The sequence below is a fragment of the Drosophila yakuba genome, chromosome 3R, assembly GCF_016746365.2.
Source record: "Drosophila yakuba strain Tai18E2 chromosome 3R, Prin_Dyak_Tai18E2_2.1, whole genome shotgun sequence".
NCBI lineage: Eukaryota > Metazoa > Arthropoda > Insecta > Diptera > Drosophilidae > Drosophila > Drosophila yakuba.
In genome coordinates, this window is record NC_052530.2 from 12,373,211 (window position 1) to 12,391,031 (window position 17,821).

At 40.9% G+C, this 17,821-nt stretch overlaps 2 protein-coding genes across 3 annotated transcripts; both read right to left on the bottom strand.

The window, feature by feature from the left end:
* Nucleotides 1-280: 280 nt before the first annotated feature.
* Nucleotides 281-984, bottom strand: LOC6536541 (mitochondrial import receptor subunit TOM20 homolog). The gene has a single exon (XM_002097081.3). It carries the CDS (start codon nucleotides 832-834, stop codon nucleotides 388-390), a length of 447 nt encoding a protein of 148 aa, XP_002097117.1. The 5' UTR covers nucleotides 835-984; the 3' UTR covers nucleotides 281-387.
* Nucleotides 985-2,567: 1,583 nt separating this feature from the next.
* On the bottom strand, nucleotides 2,568-16,754 carry LOC6536542 (tachykinin-like peptides receptor 86C). 2 transcript variants are annotated; one of them, XM_002097082.4, is made up of 8 exons: nucleotides 15,575-16,752; nucleotides 6,881-7,026; nucleotides 6,468-6,681; nucleotides 6,238-6,372; nucleotides 4,421-4,501; nucleotides 3,978-4,325; nucleotides 3,658-3,776; nucleotides 2,568-3,495 (listed from the first exon to the last, which is right to left on the bottom strand). In XM_002097082.4, exons 1-8 carry the CDS (start codon nucleotides 15,754-15,756, stop codon nucleotides 3,203-3,205), a joined length of 1,518 nt encoding a protein of 505 aa, XP_002097118.1. In that variant the 5' UTR covers nucleotides 15,757-16,752; the 3' UTR covers nucleotides 2,568-3,202. The 2 variants fall into 2 exon arrangements, with proteins under 2 accessions (XP_002097118.1, XP_015047809.1); XM_015192323.3 differs by having other exon boundaries at nucleotides 2,568-3,776; nucleotides 15,575-16,754.
* Nucleotides 16,755-17,821: the final 1,067 nt, after the last annotated feature.

A 17,821-nucleotide genomic window follows, 5' to 3' on the forward strand; every position in this document is an offset into this window, starting at 1 on the left:
TATGCGTGTTCTGTTAATTTGTAATACCCACAGATATGGGTAAATTTCCGTTGACATGGCTACAAGTCCTTTAAACAAAGACCTTGTCTGCTGATTTGAAGCAGCTCATTCGATCTACAAAATTCCACTCACCAAAAAAGAAAACGCAGATAAAATGGCAAGACGTTACGCTCGACATTATAATCGAGGTCATTAATTTGCCAACTTGGCTAATGGCTGTAAAGTTGCCTTATTCCACAAATTGTTGAGCAAGTTGGCCCTGGCAACGAATAAAACGAGATACCAGTATACATTGAATGTATTTGCCCGACATACGTGAACCAAAGAAATGTATTTCGCTACTAGAGGCGCATCTCTCAAAAAGTGAATTTTGGAATATTTCAGAGGCTATTCAAGGGCACTGGTAGCCTCCTCCTCCACCAAAACGGGTGAGCTGCGCTCCGCGGCCTCGTAAGCGTGCATCTTGATCAACATCATGGTGAAGATCTCCACGGGCAAGGTGTTCTGGAGCACCTGCAGCAGTTTTCCCGGCTGGCTGCAGACGAGAATCGCGTTGATTAGGTGCTCCACGCCGCCCTCAATGTCGCCATTTGTGATCAGGCCCTCGCCCTTGTGGATCTGGGTCATAAAGTACATTTCGACGTCCTTTTCGTTCACGGGCACCGATGACGGGGATTTCACGGATGCGAATGACCGTTGGTTCCGGCGCTCGTGCAACTTTCTCTTGAAATCCGGATCACTGCGACGCTGTTTGTCGAAATATACGCAATAGCCCATGAACACCATTCCCGATATGGCCGCCAACACCTTCAAAGTTCCCCAAACTCCAATCATTTTCGAATTTAATTCTTTACGTTTTCTGTTTCTCTGTTTCTGCTTGTTGAAAACTCAAAAGCTGGAAAAGCTGGTCACTCCCTTGTGTATTGAAGAATGTGTTTTTCTTTTTGAGACTTTAGAAAGTGTATTGATGGATATATCAAAACTGACATGATTGGAATTGGGCTAAAAAGACTAGGTATCCAACCTAAACTACAGCTACTGTTACAAAGCCAGTAACAGCATACTCTCTTTACTAATTTCCTAGGGGTATTTTATAGTCGAGCCGCTCGATTATAGCGTCTTCTAGAATCTTTTTGGTACTTGTACCTCTTTATTAGGGCAATAACAGAGTGCTCTAAAACCCACGTGTACATGGGAACCCATGACCATTAAATTCGATGTGATACTTGTCAAATGAGCGACCTAATTCGATGTCAGACCACTCAAACTTGCCCGACTGTTTGCGGTGTGACCCCATGATTTAGCCACAGTCTGTTTCCAAGGAATCGAAGTAACATATGAACATGGATGGTAATAGAATCTTTTCAACTGCTTTTCGGTTTGCCTTTTCAATCGTTAAAGCCTTTTTTGCGGCTGCCATGACAATGCAAAAGGAGGCTGACAAGTGGGGCAACTGCGCAACAAACATCATCTTATTATGCAAATTGTTGTTCAGCGAATGGCGCTCACAGTTCCCGTAGCTCCAAACCCATTAAATCCTATTACCTCGAATAAAAAACTCTGTCCATCGATTTCACTGGGAGTTCACTGTGCAACAAGCAATTTAACGCATTAGCGCGGCTTTTTCCTTTCTCCTTCAACTGCCAAATCGGGGCAATAAAAATGTAGCTCTCTGAACGCTGGTGTATGGTTTTTGGGTTGGATTTTGATTTCGGCTTGTGTTTGGGTTTGAGTTTCGTCCTTATACTGAAAGTCCGGCCAAGAAACTGTTTGTGATTCAATTAGATAGTTGAATGTTGCCCAAGTGGGTTTTGATGGGGCTAGGTTCTGTAACTGCTTAGAGTTTCAATTACACTCTCTAATCGCTTACCATTATGCAAGTATGTGTTCCCCATTGAAGCTCGTCTTCTGTTTGCTTTTGAATGAATAAAAGCAAAATCCCTTAAAAGTGAACTACTGAAAAGAAGGTGAATGGGATGACGCGGGAAAAAGACTGAAGATTATATGATTTGAGAGTACTTGAAAGGATTCGCCTTTTGCGAATTCGCATTGAAAGACCCTTTGCCCATCGCCACTGAGTCCTTTGGCCTTATCTGAGTAATAACTACACCCACATTAGTATGAATTCGTGCATGACCAAGTGGGTTGAATGGAATTGGACTCTCAGCTTTGCATAAATAATGCGACTGGCAACATAATGGAATGCAAATTCCCCTTTGGGATTGGTCTAATGATATTATCAGCACACTTTTGCAGCAAAATTAGTATTTATTCAAGCAAATTAATCCCATCTTAGTGCTCATTTCCAATTTCCAGCTAAAATATTTACCTAACCCTCGAGCTGAATGGCAAAGCCCGGAGGTCAACTTTATACGGGCTGTTAACAATTGTGGACAGCCCGGTTTACTGACCACATATCAATTGTTTCTAATTGACAAACAATTACTAAATATTTGATCTGATAGAAGTGCTGACTTGACTTGCGACTTAATAACAATTGAATATATGTCGATAGGTGACCACAATGCGTTCTTCAATTAATTGGGTGCGATTAAAACAACTCAAAGTGAGATATTCCTTGACTCATGTAATTCTTTTACTCAAATAGGACAACATATACGCAGATGCATTTATCAGTTATACACAGAATGTATTTACAAACTTGGCTTAGCCTAGATGTTTACAACAGTTAAAACTTACAGCTCTTCGATGGTTAAAGTGTCGATAGATTTTTCTATACAAATACATACAAATTCAATTTATTGGTAAGTTTTTCCTTCTAGCTGAAGTATTTTCTTTTGACAACCGGAAATTCGACTTTGACTTTGGCATTAGGGTGGATCGATTTACAGGAATGCAATAGAACTTAAAGTGAAATATTCACATAGCAGAGAGATAAAATAATTCATAGGGAATAATTCATAATAGGGAAAGATAATTCATTGGGATTAAAACTACTCTACTAAGCTAAGCACAGGTGCTAAAGATTTTATGGTCAATATTAAGTTCTTTAAAAAGAAGGAAAGTTCTCACTTGAAATCGAACCACCCTGCTATGCAAACATGTTTCATCTCTTTGTGAATGTGAGTATATGTACAGAGTAGAGCAAGCAGTGGCAAATTGCATTTCCCCCGCAGCGAAAGGAGGCGATGGCCAGGAGGATTCACAACTCGTTCCAGTGGCAGGACAAATCGGGATAACATCACAGCTGCTTGGGACTGAGCTCCACAGGATTATTGTCCTCGTCGCAGGAGATGTATTTGATTTTCACGCGCTGCCGCTCGCCGATGCTGTTGTTGATCGAAAGGCACAGCGGCGAACTGGACCCATCCGCCGGACGTTCCATGATGCACTCCACTGCCGCCCGATTGGTTCCACTTCCTGGAGGCTGCTGCTGCTGCTGTGCACTGCGCTGATCCCGGCCAGAGCTGGTGACCGGCGCCTGCTGGATCTGCGTCTCCATCGTGCTGCGCTTCCACTGACTCTTGGTCTCCGCTGCGGAAGGTTGCGTGGGATGTGGTGAGTGGTGGCAAGGCAAGAGCAACTGGGTCTTAGGCTGAGGCAGAGGCTGAGTCTGAGTCTGGGCCAAGACGGCCAAAATAGTTTGGGTGGTTGGGGGGGAGGAGTTGGGGAGCGAGTGGGCGACGGTGTACCCACCTCTTGTGTGCCGGTGCGAGCTGTTCTTGTTCGTCAGCCGGCTCTTCGGCGAGTCGAATCGATGGCGGGTGAGGCCCACGCAACAGCAGCAGATGATCCGCTGGAAGTACATCCGAAACCTGAAAATAAGAATTTAAATTTAGGAAATATATTAACACCTTTAATTACTCTCATTCTTCAAGCACATGGGACTGAATTTAAACTACCAATTTCTTTACTTTAATTAGCAGTTTTCATACTGATTGCTTTGCAGTGTCTTACAAAAATTGTATATTTTCACATCTCTCTCTAATTTGATTCGCTTATTCAGCTCCAATTACCTCTTATTCATCCAGTAGTAGATGAGCGGATTGACCATGGCATTGGACATGGCCAGCCAATAGAAACCGAGATACATGTGCTGCACGTACTTCGTGGATGCCACCTGGTTGTTGTGGTAGGCGTAGATGAAGAACAGGTGATATGGTAGCCAGCAAATGGCGAAGATGGACACGATGGCGATGAACATGCGAACCACCTTCCGCTTTGACTTCATCGACTCCATCTGGCGATCCGTGTTCTCGCCGATCGATCTGCTGCCCCAGAGGACGCGACCCATCAGGGAGTAGCAGATGAGCATCACAATCATGGGAATGCCGTAGGTCAGCACCAGGATGATCAGGTTGTATCTACAATTCAATAATGACAAATTTATACCAGCTCAACCTTTTAGTATACAAGTTAGTACAATTTCAAAAATTATATTGCTTGTTTTCATACTTACGCATAATCCGCCATAGAAGTGGGATATCGTCCATCTGGCCACATCATGAAGCAAACTGTCCTCGATTTTCCATTGTAATAGCTGCAAATGGTCCATTTAAGTACGTTAACACGGCCCCAATAAAGTATTCACTTAAATATTCAAATTTCAGAATCTGATAAATCAAAATTTCATTATTTAATTACACCCCACATTTTCCTCGAGCATAAAAAGCTGTCAGGTTTCACACTTCGCCAGTTTTAAGCACCGAGAAAATGAAGGAAACGAAGCTGCCTTTTACAAGCATGACAAATTTCACGTTTGGCCCGTCATCAAATTGAAAACTTAATTTGCCAAATTATGAGGTCTTTCATGGCGCAGTATTGTCGAGCACTTAAAAGGGATGTTGACTCAAGTCCACACAAAAATCCCCAGTACCTGTCTGTTTACCCGTACTTTTCCGACCATTAATAACACGGCTATGGCAACTGGTTGTGGCAGCCAGGTCATAATTTGACCAACAATTATCATGAAAAGTGCCCGGGAGGGTCGTTCGGTCAAATCGCGGGTACCTTTCACACCCAAAATGATTGATTCAAATGGAAAATTGTTGTATATTACTTAGGCTTTGCGTGATATGCGTTGTTACGCCCTAGTGTTAACTTTATAATGAATGGATTTAGTAATGCTATTAAAATTGATGTGCAGATCCTGTCATTTGTATTTGTTATTAATATTCTTTCCTCCTCCAATTACTACGTATGCTCCCAGAAATTCCAAATTGTTTATACATTTAGTAGCGGAATGAATCCCTCTACTTTCTGACATTTATTTTGGGACTTATCTGAGCTTGACTGGTTTACTTTCCCACGTTCATACGTCTCGAAGCCTTTTAAGAGTCTATATCCCCGGGGGTTCCTTCGAAAACGTTCATCCAATTTGGCTTTTTTCACTTTTTATGAAATAGTCACACACATATATTACATCCATACAGCCATATATCCCCATTTCACTCCCCTTAATATGCTCTTGTCAAAATTTGCCATCGTTCGACTCTCTTGAGCTTCGCCTTGACTATTCTTTATCACATTTTGATATATGAACTTGCCATCTTTATTATGCCCGAAGTCTGTTACCCTGGGAGACCTTTTATCCCGCCTGTTGAGAGCTTAAAATAAAAAATGCTTCAATTCTATTAAACAGGACACCCAACCACCGTTCACCGCCCGAATGTTGCGAACTTGCGTAAAATTCAAATGAAGCCGTCGGAGCGGAGGCGACAAGGTGATTTAGATGGATGCGAATGCTTATATCAACACCGAAAACGGACGACCGAAAATAGGGAGACGTGATAAAGAAAATATGGAAGTTATTCTGGATAGGTGCGCGGAATTTCATTTTATATTTGTTTGGCCTCTCAAATCGATACCTGGAGCTGCGGGAGGTGCTCCTACTCCACTCCACAGGGAGCCTGGCCAACTCGTAAGCCATGGTTTACAAACTTGTTTATGCATTGCGTTTCGTGTTTCACGCGCAGACCGAACAGAAACAATTTGAAGTACCCTAGAACCAAACATCATTCTCATTAAAGAGTAGGTTTATAATTGATTCAGTAAATTATACAAATTAAAAAATATTATATTAAATTATTAAACATGTTTCAAACATTTTAAGTATCCACACTTCTAGTTAATGTTAAAAGTTAATGAGCATATGTAGCTTCCTTTTCCCTCGCTTAAAACAAAAATCTAATGACTTCTAAAAAGAGTCCCGCTAATCAGCCTACTAATACCCTATCTTAAGAGAAGCTCTCGATTCGAGGCCAATCGCCCACTTACTGCTTGGTCATGATGCTGGAGTAGAGCAGACAGGGCGCCGACAACACACAGCTGAGTGCCCAGATGAGGACCAGGATGATGCGCACCTTCCGACGCGACGTGCGGCGCTTCAGCGGATGCACAATGGCGATGTATCTGCAGGATGGCAGGAAGCGGATGTGCCGACGCACCGATTAGAAGCTGCTGGTGGAGGAGGATGGTGAGCAGGAGGTGGGGGAAGCGAAACTCACCTATCGAAACTTATGGCCACGAGCGTGAAGACCGATGTGGAGACCGTGACGTTGGCCACGAAATTGTTGATTGTGCAATAAATCGAACCGAATGGCCAATCCGAGTTCAGCATGAATATAAAGTTGAAGACGCAGTTCAGCGACGACATCAGCAGGTCGGCGATGCTCAGGTTCAGCAGGAAGTAATTTGTGACCGTCCGCATGCTGCGATGTCCTGCAGAGACATTTGGCGAAAAAGAAGCAGGGGATTAGAGGGAAAACCTCGGGGAAACGAGAAAACGGGAAATGGCAAAGCAGACACGTGATGGCCAAGACAAAAAAATGCTGGAAATTAGAGGGAAGGCTATCGCCACTGCGGCGTATACGTGCCTGTGAAAGGTGCTTTAAATCAGCATTTTTTTTTTCAAGCTTACCTGTAACGATCCAGAGAACAATACCATTGCCGGCGATGGCCACAAACATCATCAGGCCGAAAATGATGGCCCAAATCGTTTTCTGCTCCCATGGCAACTCGTACGGTCTTGTCGGCGATGGAAACAGGCACTCGGTCAGAAAGTCTCTGCGGAAAATCGAAAATATCATTCAATTTGTGTTGCAAAATTTCGAAAAATGCAAAACCAAAGGCAGCTAGTGCTATCTTGTTCAAGAGGAAGCCATGTCGATGGTGTAAAAATATTTTCTAAAGGATAAAGTGCCTTTTAGTTATTAGATATTTTCCAAACGGTAAAGTACCCTTACGAATAAGTGAGTAAATGATAGTGAAGATATCTCTATGACTAGCACTTTTATTTTTGTACTTTTCGTACATTCTGTTCACGAAATTTCTACTATACTGCACCAAGCTCAAAGTCTTAATTCAATTGAAATAAGTCCCAAGGATCCAATGGAAATAAGTCTCAAAGATTGCTTATTTCTTAACTTAATGGCATATTTTACAGAGGAAGTGCCTTTGAAGAATACCCATCTTAAATTTAAGTTTTCTCGCCACCCTTCAGGGCAAACAATATTTGGAAATTCAATCACTGACTGCCTGAAACTTTGTGATTTGGCAAACCGCTTCAGAACAGCGTGCTCGCCTTCGCCTTAACAATAACAATAAGAAATCAATGAAGCAAAAGCTTGGCGAAAAATTCTTAAAGGAAACTTGCCACAAAAGAAGTATCCTTATCGACATGGAAACAGCAGCAGAACTATGTAGCAGAAAATGTGCTGTAATTTCATTGGACCGACATCCGTTGGCCAGAGGACACGAGCTGGAGCGGAGGAGGATCCATGGGACTGGAACTGGGGATCCGATTATCCTATCAGGCATTATGCTAATCACGGCAGCGGGACTTGTGATGCGATGAACATGTCGCTAATTATTTCGAGGGCTGTCTTTGTCATTGGCTCGTTGGTTGTGGAGCTTCCTTTTGATTAGCCAGTAGTTGAATGAATGGTAAATCCTATTAATTAGAGGAACCTTGTTCGATTATTGTCCCGGCCATCCATATCCACCGACCATGTTCACTCGCCTTCCGTGGCCAGTCGGTGGCTTTTGTCAGGGCGCCACAGGGCGTATGAGCAATATCAATGAGCCGTGCCTCGCCTGCTTTCCCGTTGCTATTTTTACCACCCTGCTCAAAATGCAGCAGACACAATTCCAGCGAAAATTCAATAAGCGAATTGTTCGCATTCTTCCATTTTCATTTCTATTGCCAGTTGTCTCTCAGGCATCAAATTTGCCCACTTTGTCTAACCATGATTGATGCCCTGATTGATTGATATTGTTCGACCCACAAAATACTTTTGCCTAACCCACATTAGACTCAAATAATTTGGATTCCGTGGTTATCAATTAAGCACCCGCAGAACGAATGAAATTGAATTGCCAAACATTTAGCTCTTAAACTTTCAAATTTTCAAACATTTTTTCAGTTTTTATTAGTTATTTACAGAACGAATGAAATTGAATTGCCAAACATTTAGCTCTTAAACTTTCAAATTTTCAAACATTTTTTCAGTTTTTATTAGTTATTTACATTTGAGCTGCGAATGTTGTCCAACTCTCCGCTCAGTTGGTTAGCTGCAGTTTACCATACTGCGACATTTGTTCCTATATCCAATATTGACATTCTGGTCAGTATTTTGTTGAATTGTGAAGTGGCCAAACAAAATTGGTGAGAATATTGTGTGTTTGCACATGTGTATACAAACAAAGATCATTTTTTGCCATCTAATTCACCTACACCTGTAATAACACTTAAGGTATAAATTTTCTTCCTAAACATATTATAAATAAATTAGTTATCTACTTCCGCACTAATCCTTAACTAACTAAGCTGAATTTAATTTCATTCAGTCTGAATACAACGCATATGCCAAGAGCTCTTCACAAAATTATCGACGTTTCATATAACAAGTTCGGTTGCCCATAAATCTGCTTTCAGATGGCTAACTTGGTTTTTGTTTTTGCAGACTGGCCTGTGATACACGTATCGCATTACATTCGAAGTATTTATTTGCGATTGGACTATCGATTTCACATTTAATTAGATATTTTGCGATTCGCACAAGCAAACAAGAACTCCATTAATTACATATACACAAAGCCCATATAACAATGACCCATGATCAACATTAAATGGGCACGATGTAATTCCCGAAAATATAAAACTGACATTTTGGCTAAATTTGTTTACATAAAGTGAGTGCTATTGGGCTGCCATTACCAAATTTTAGATATACTCCTAATTAATATGTACAAATTCAAATGGGCCATAATTTTCATTATCATTTCATTAAAATTAAATTATGCACGCATTTTAAATGCCTCAGTGCACGTGAAATTTGCACAGAATTTGCGAATATAGTCAATTTGCATTTGCATAATGATTAAATTCCTTTAAATATGACAAACAAACGCGGCCACCTTTAAATTAAAAAATTTCGCTGCATACTTTTTTGAGCTTCCCTACTTTCGGTTGTTTTTTCAATTATGATAATTGCTGTTGTCTGAGGAACTTTTCACTTTTCACAAATACGGACAAAAAGTTGCCAGCAGATTTATGGTCTCCCGCCATTGCAGCTGACTTTTAGAGCACCAGGATATAAAACAACAAAGGAGGCAGTACGAGTCCCGCCTCGGATGGTGTACGTTTTCAGCCTAATTTAAGCAAATTTAACTTGATAAACGTAATTTGTATTTTTCTTTCCTGCCCTGCTTCCTTTATGGCCGCCTAATTAGGTTTAATGCTATTGTAAATCCGTGCTAAGCTTCAGTTTGTTCCTGTTATTAAAGTAATCATTATTCATGGACGGAAGTGTTTGGCCATCAGAAGTGAACTAATTACATCCGTTGGTAAGTTTTTTACTCTGTACTTCCGTGCACACTTATAATTTTTGTGCCGCTTTCTAGAAATTCGCCTAATGACAGCGCAATTTTCCCCCGGCGATTTTGGCAGTATAACTGCGGAAAGTTGGCATCGCTCGACTTTTGTAATATATTTGGCCCTGAGTATGCAAATTTTCGTTGGAACAAATTCCGCAAATTCCTTAAAAATTGTGCAGCACATTTGGCAGGCAAGGGAATTCGACTTTTTTTTATTGTTTGATTGCTTCCGCAAAAGTCCCAAAAGTGTCAGCTGCTTTGATTCGTTAAAGTGAAAGAATTTCGAGTGGTTTTTCCACGAAAATCACAGAATCAATACGTGTGCCAAACTTATTTTTTTTGCGCTCTTTCTTTTTGATTGAATTTGCAGTTGTTTACTCTGTCTCTATGTGAGTGCATCCATCCATTTTTACCATCACACAGACTTCCGCTCAACTGATTTGGCCTTATGTTTAAATAATGACCTTTGCTGGGTGATAAATGGCGGTTATTAATTTAAACCAATGAGCTTTTATTGTAAACAATAGAGAAGAGATTTCAAATATTATTCATGAGCAGCATTTGCCGTGGAAATTAACATAACTAATTTGTACGCTATTATTAAAATCTAGACTTTTAATAAATCCTGTCAAATCGCAGCAGAATGAATTGAGTTTTCCGAGTTAATTAGACAAATTAAAGAAATTATCATCGATTATAGTTTACCCTTTCGTATTTTCCTGTTCATGGGGGGCACCAGCAAATTGCCCGTCATTATGTGGCAGTTAGACGAGTTTATCGTCGCACTCAGGAAGGTGAGTTGCCCACATTAACTCGGCTAATAGTCGTCGACCCCCTTTTAGAGCCTCCTGGGGGTCTCAGCCCCCTGTAACCTCCGTTTGACGTCCTGGCAATTTGCGCACTATGTATTTCCTTGGAGCCGCTTCAGCTAACATGTTTCGCATTCGCATTTCACTCTTCATTATATTCCACTGAATATTTTATGCATGACGAACCGGGCAATGCAACCCAAATTGGCGGTCTTGCGGCTACTTTATTTCCCTAGCTATATATTTGCGTCTGGTTCTCTGGTTGCTGTGTCTCCGGTTCCCTGGCTTCCTGGCTCCCTGGCTCTGTGGTTCCTTTGGGTGTCCTTTTCGGTTACTGCACAGTTGAGATGGCGGAAAGCAGGGTAGATGAAGGTCTCAAGTACTCGGCAAGGACCTCATTGGGCATGCCGCACGCAGGTTGCAAGTTGGCCCACCGTGTGTTTATAGTTCTGGGCGATAACTTCTGCTGCCAACGGCAGTTGCGAAAGTAGGAAAAGTCGGTAAAGTTGCGGAGCTGCAAGTGTCACGTAGTTTAAAGGCTTTCTGCATACAGTTGGTGAAATACTAATAAGCCGGCGCGTCGAAGTGACTTTCAGGGGGGCTTATAAGTGCTCGGTAATTGGTTTTCTTCTAAGTAAATACCTTGAAATTCATATTTTAAAATCCAATGCAGAAAGGCTCGCTTTCTGCAACCCTAAGGCAAAGAGTTTAAGGCGAGACAGGAACACTTTGGTTTTTAACAGAAAACAACGCTTATATAGCAGTCTGAACAGAAAATGTTCCGCTCAGTGTTGTCCTAGCTCATGTGGTGGTGTGGTGTCGGAGACAGAAGATAAGTTGGGTCGAATGCTCGTCGATGTCTGACAAATGGAGGCTGTCACAGGCACCTTTCCAATCCGCACCCCAAAATCATCATCGTTGAGCGGACAAAAACACTGCGAGCTTAAAGTGGGGCTGCAGTCACTTGAATTTCGACACGCTTCGCAAATGAGGCCATTTTCAATTTCAGAATTTATGAACGCGGGTGCTTCACATGTCCCTCAATTTCTCGCCAGCCCATCGACCGAGACCCCCATTTCCTGCCACCAAATTCTGTGTCCTGCAGAAATGCACTTGACAGAGCAATCGAGAGTGTTGATGACGATGGTGGCAGGACAATGCGTAAATGAAACTGTTCATGTTGTTTGCCATGGAGTGGCCATTAAATTTTCATGCCCCTGTCGGAATATCTGTTTCATTGGCCTTGCGTGCTGTATTAATGTTGCCCTTTCCTCACCCTCACCCACTGATTGAAAATACTTATCCGCACTGGGGACTTGTTTTATGTCTGGCGAGAAAAAGGTAATTGAAAAATTTGTCATATGCAAATTACTCAACTTGTGCAGATTGCTCGCTCCTCGTCCAGTTCCCTCGAAATGGCCAACATTATTTGTTCGAAATCCATTCCTAGGCCCCGTAGCCATTTCTACTGAGCTGGGGCTTAGCCATCGATGAATACACATAAACAAACTGTTCCCGACTGCGAGGCAAGGAATCCTCCTTCCGGACTCCTTATTCCCCCGTTCCGGACCTAATCCAAACCATTTCTTTCGAATTTTCTACGGAATGTCACAGTTCGTGGCGTCTCGAAGGGTTTCCTCAGCTAAACAAGCTGGCTACATGAGCCACTTTTGTCTTGGCCAGATAAATGACACAGTTTAGAGGGATTTTGTAACTGGCTGGGTTTTTATCCTCGCAGAGTACTAAGTAACGAGGAAAAATTACAAAAACCGTATAAGTATCAGCATATGGTCCTTAATCAAAACGCTTTCGGATTTATATTACTTTTTATAATTCCTTACTTTTATTACTGTAAAATCGATAGAATTACAGAAATGGCACAGTTTCGCATAGACTGACGCTATCTGATCCGTTCTTTTTAAGCATCATCTACTCTAATTTTGGGTAAAGCATTCGAAATTCGATGCTCGGCAATATCGAGGAACACTTCTTGTTTTTATGTGGGCCATCCATTCTGATTGGATTTGAGTCTGGCCATAAAAATGCCAAGGTCCCGATGGACAGCAACAGCAGCTACAACAAAAAAGCAGTCAGGATATGGACTAATGTCATGAGTCCTTTGTTGTGCTGTGCTGTTATCGTTGGGCAAGTATCAAAATCAATAAGCGTACGAAGCGCCATAAACATCAAATTCGAAAGGATGCGATCTCTTTAAATCGACTCAAGCAAGCCATTCCATCGGCTTGTAATATACTACAACATTGCGTATCCGCAACGTGGGATGCTGACGCGCACTGAAGTGTGTGGACAATGTGGGCAAATCCCATACGCGTGGCGAAGGCGAAAGCAAAGCTGTCAAGTTCCTTCCATCAATAATCCATGGGAACAGTCCGAAACATTTGCTCTGATTGAAGCAAACATAATGAGCTTAACCCGAGACAAGCGGCCGGCAATTCACCTGCTCAAATGCCCGCACATAAACAAAGGACATACACAGTAAACAATTTTCTTTGTACCATTTTTACACAATTAGTAGAAAACTTGTTTCGGCGGCAGTAGTCGCCAAATGGGAATTATATTCATCGTTTACATATTTCACTCGGGATTTTTCCATTTGCACATCTGGCAACAATCTACAATAAATAGGTGCAAGCCTTACCCCTTTTTCTAGCTGTGCACAATTCCACTTTTACTTACTTTCTCTTTCACAAAGAGCATTAAACCTCGAGGCTTACGGGCCAAATATAGAACATCGAACAACATTTGGAAGGTCGTTTTGTTTGTGTCAAAGTTTTTCGAGGATTTAGTTTGGGTGGCAGAGGGCTTTGCATTTGTCGGAATTTAATTATTTTTTCGCTATTTTCCCCTTTACGAGTAGTTTGTCACCCAACACAGGATGTTAGGTGGAAAGCAATTAGCAAACGTGTGTGTGTGAATGAGTCCTTTCAGCTCATTGTTGCACTTGGCCATTCTGAACTAAAAGGGAGCAATTACAATGGAATTTGCAGGGGAGAAAATTACTTTAAATTGCTAATTATGACCATTAAATTGCCCTGACCATTTTATGTTGAAACTTAAATTATTCTGCTAAACTTTATTCCCAGTTATAACTTTAAGTTTAAGGCAATTCCTGACATTGTTCTCTAAAACATAACCGCTAATCAAAAACATTTCTCCAGAACCAACACCTTTATATAGTAGTTGTCAGACATTTCGTAGAAACGTAATTGAAGCTCAAAGCGCAATGAAGCATGAAGTGCAATTTGAAAGAAGAAGTTGTGCGGTAAACGATATATATTTTCCTGAAAATTAAAACCCGTCTTTTAATTTAGCTTTAGAATTTTAAAATAGGTTCTTTTTCAAACGTGTCATAACTTTTAAATCCATACATAAACTTTACCCACAAACTTTTAGCCAGTTTGTAAGGACTGTTGTGGGACAATAAAGCAAAATGAAAGCATAAACAACTTCATCTCCTCCTGATTTTCCGTCAATAAACAATTAAAGGGCTTTCAGTAAAAACAAAAGCTCCTGTAATGAGGCTGAAAACCAGTTTAAGCGTTTAATTAACCAGTTCCAAAAGAGCACGAAGTCCATCGCTGGTTAAAGGCGTTAAAGGCGAAGTCGAGTGAATATTTATCCCCCGGCTGGAACTTTCAACGATTGCCCTTCCTTTTTTATTATTTTCGTTTCGGAGCAAACTTTTGAGTTATTACGCAATAGTCGCAATTGCGGCCAGTCATTAATTACACTTTGTGGTTAGCTTTCGGTACGAATGAAAACGCGGGTATTTATAGTAAACGCGGTTTAGTTTTTTGGTCAACTGAAATAATTGCCCTGATTAAAACATACTAATACCGCATTATACTTCACAAGCTAATCATCTATTCAATTACCGCAGACCCCAAAATCTCGTTCATTTAAACTGATTATATGCTGAACTTATTTTACCAAAGTTTGGTGTTTGGCAAACTAAACCAATAATTTTAAATCAGTTAACGTAATTTTAATTACATTGCGGTAAGCGATTGTAAATAATAGATATAAAGAGCTATTAAAGCTGTAGAATATGTTTTTAATTAAGCTGTCATAATCTAACAACCCCTTTCCCTTTAAACTATCTACTAAACTATAGGCAAGATTACAAAAATATAAAGAATAACCTTTTAAATAAATATTACAATCTTATTATAATTTGAAGCATTCCTTTGTCCCCGCTTTTAAATAAAGCATATGTAATTCGCATATAAAATATAATTACACAATGAAACCCATTTAAAATTGCATTAAAGTACCAAACATGCAGCACATGTAATTTATAATTGAAAATCAACTAATGGCTATTAAGTGTGAAAACCACGATTTATTGTCGGTATTCAAGATTGCGAGTGCTTAAAGCATTCATGGTATAAGCGTGACTACGGATATATTTTCAAAAGCAATCAGATTTGGCCTAAACAAATGTACACAAATTAAACTCTGCTACCAAGTAAGGGCTTTCAAGATTTTGGACTAAGAATGTTTACTCTTCCAAAAAACCACACTCAACAAAAAGGCGATGAACAATAAAAGTTTGCGGGAGTGTGTAATATTAAACCTTTGAAACTCTATGTATCCAAATGTTTATTCCGATAATTTTTAGTCCAAGTGCACCGATTTAACCGGACGGACGCCAAACACGTTTATCAGCTGCCAGACCCGCGAAACTTTATTCAATTTAAGCCCTCGCCGCGAGTAATCAGTTGGTCCTCATCAGGGAAAACCGACTGCTTCCGCGAAACGCTCTTAACTCTACCGTTTAATTTGCATAACTTTGTGGGGGCGCGGCTAGAAGATCTCGGCGAAAATAAATAAAGGACGCACGCGAGCGAGGAGTCAAAGTACCTGGAAGGCTAAATAAAAGGACTCAGCATTTGCTGCCCACTCACTTGGCCTCGTTAATGCTCTCGAGATTATCCCGATTGTCGATAATGCTGGACAAGAGGCTGACCACCTCGGTTCTGTTGAGACTGCCCAGGAGCGTGGTGTTCACAATGCTATTCAGCTCGAATCGCCGGACGGCGAGGATGGTGCAGTTGACCAGCAGCTCGGTGTCCACAATCTCCGACATTTTGCAGTCTGTAATCAGGATAGACGATGGTTTCCGTAATGATCCCACTGCACTTATGCCACATTTAATAATGCAGCGCCCTAGAAACCATTGACACGACGGATTTCCAGCGGAAGCTGACTCTTAATTTCTTCGTAAATGCTGCGCTTTCAGTTGGTCCTCTTTTGTGGCCCGTTTTCCAAGAAGATTTTCTTTTTATGTTCTTTGAACTGCCAGCCACATGCAATACACTTTTAATTTTGGCCGCTGGTCAAGGACGAGTTGCGTTCAACACTGCATGTGGCCATTTGGTCACAAAACTGTCAACCTTGCAACCTCGCAAACAAGTTTAAGTGTTTAAATTATCAGATGTTTTAACTCACATGGATTTTAAGTAAATATGGTTAAATATATAACTGGGATTACAGCAGTTTTATAATTCAACTTGTTATTGCAATCAATTAGGAATAATACACAAATTTATTTTATTTCATGAAAGGGTTAAATTTAATCATATTGTTTCACATTGTTTATCCTTTTAATTCGATTTGATTATTATTCACACGTATCCACACGTTTACGAACTAATAAAACCATTATCTGCATTTCACTTTTGAATGAAGCTCTTTTTTTCAGAAACCATTTCTATTTATACTCCATGAGAACAAAAAAGAAAGCTCTTATTCACATGTTACTGAAATTGTCGCACAATTTGATGTTATAAATAGCATTTAAATTGAATTTATTAAATCACAATAGTGCACATAAGTGCATCCCACTTGTGTTTGCATTACAAACTTTTTGCACACTTTGTAGCCCTTTTTTTGGCCACGATTTTTCATTGCGCTTTTCGCAGGCTTAAAACAACCACAACACCCATACAGTGGCAGTACGCCCACACTACGAAAACACCGTTAGTTGGCAACACTGTAAAATTCTTGAAATGGCGGCAGAGTTTCCGCTCTCTGTGCTACGCGTGTCCTTAGCGCTGCAAGTGCCGACGCCGACTGACTGCTTTGCATGAAAATGGATGAAAATACGAATTCTGCAGGGACCTTCTGCCGACGTCAACGCCGGCGTCGCTGCCTCTACCATCTCCAGTCGGCACGCACACTAACGCAACCGAAAGGCTGGAAACATACCTGTTGAGAGAACCTAGCAACATTACTCCGCTGGCAACATGTTGCGGGATATGTTTTTATAGTAAGTCCTAAATTGTGTCAGAATGAAAAGTCAGTACTAATAGGTTCAATGAATATTCTTATAAAAATTGTTGTCATTTCGTAAATTTTCCGTGTTATAATGCTCAGCACATTTATCCTTCGTCCTCGTAATAATATATCTTTTTCTAATAATGGCAGCTTTAGGAGAACTCTTAAAACTCTTGTCTAAAAATAAGATGTTACCTAAGGCTTCCTGAACTTTCTTGATTGTTGGCTAAAAGTAAATCAGAGAAGGTTTACTAAGTTGCCATTTTCATTGTAAAAACTTCAAAATTCACTAAAAACTGCTTGTTCAGCTCACCTGATACACCACCTACAACTACATAGACTTGGTGGAAGGGTGTAAATTTCGTTTCACTTCGTGGTGCTGTGATGAATGACCTGTAAATGATGGCAGAGGACGCGGTTCACACTTACACAATCACAAACTGCGGAACACCCACACACTTGCCCGAACAAAGGAGCATTCAAGGACCGTTCAAATGACCCATTGTGATTGTGTGCGTTTGTTTGTCTTATTTTGTGTTTGCTAATGTCTGCCAATGTTTGTGTCTACCACTCCCTTTGCCCCGCAAGTCTTGTTTTTTCGGCCCTATGTGATTATGACTGCCCATTCAGGCGGATCCCCTCATCCCCCATCTGTTCGTCCTTACAGATTCCCCCACAATCTTAGCACTATGTACCTCATTTTTGCCCGGGGCACGCACACACTTACAAGCGTATGCATTTCCTTATTTAGCTTTTTTTACGATCTTGTTTCGTTTAGTTTATAGCCTACATTTGGCCCCGCCCCCCAAAAGAACACATCCAACCATTAGGCCGCCCTAAGCATATTTCAGCCCTGTTTATATTCACGGCGATTT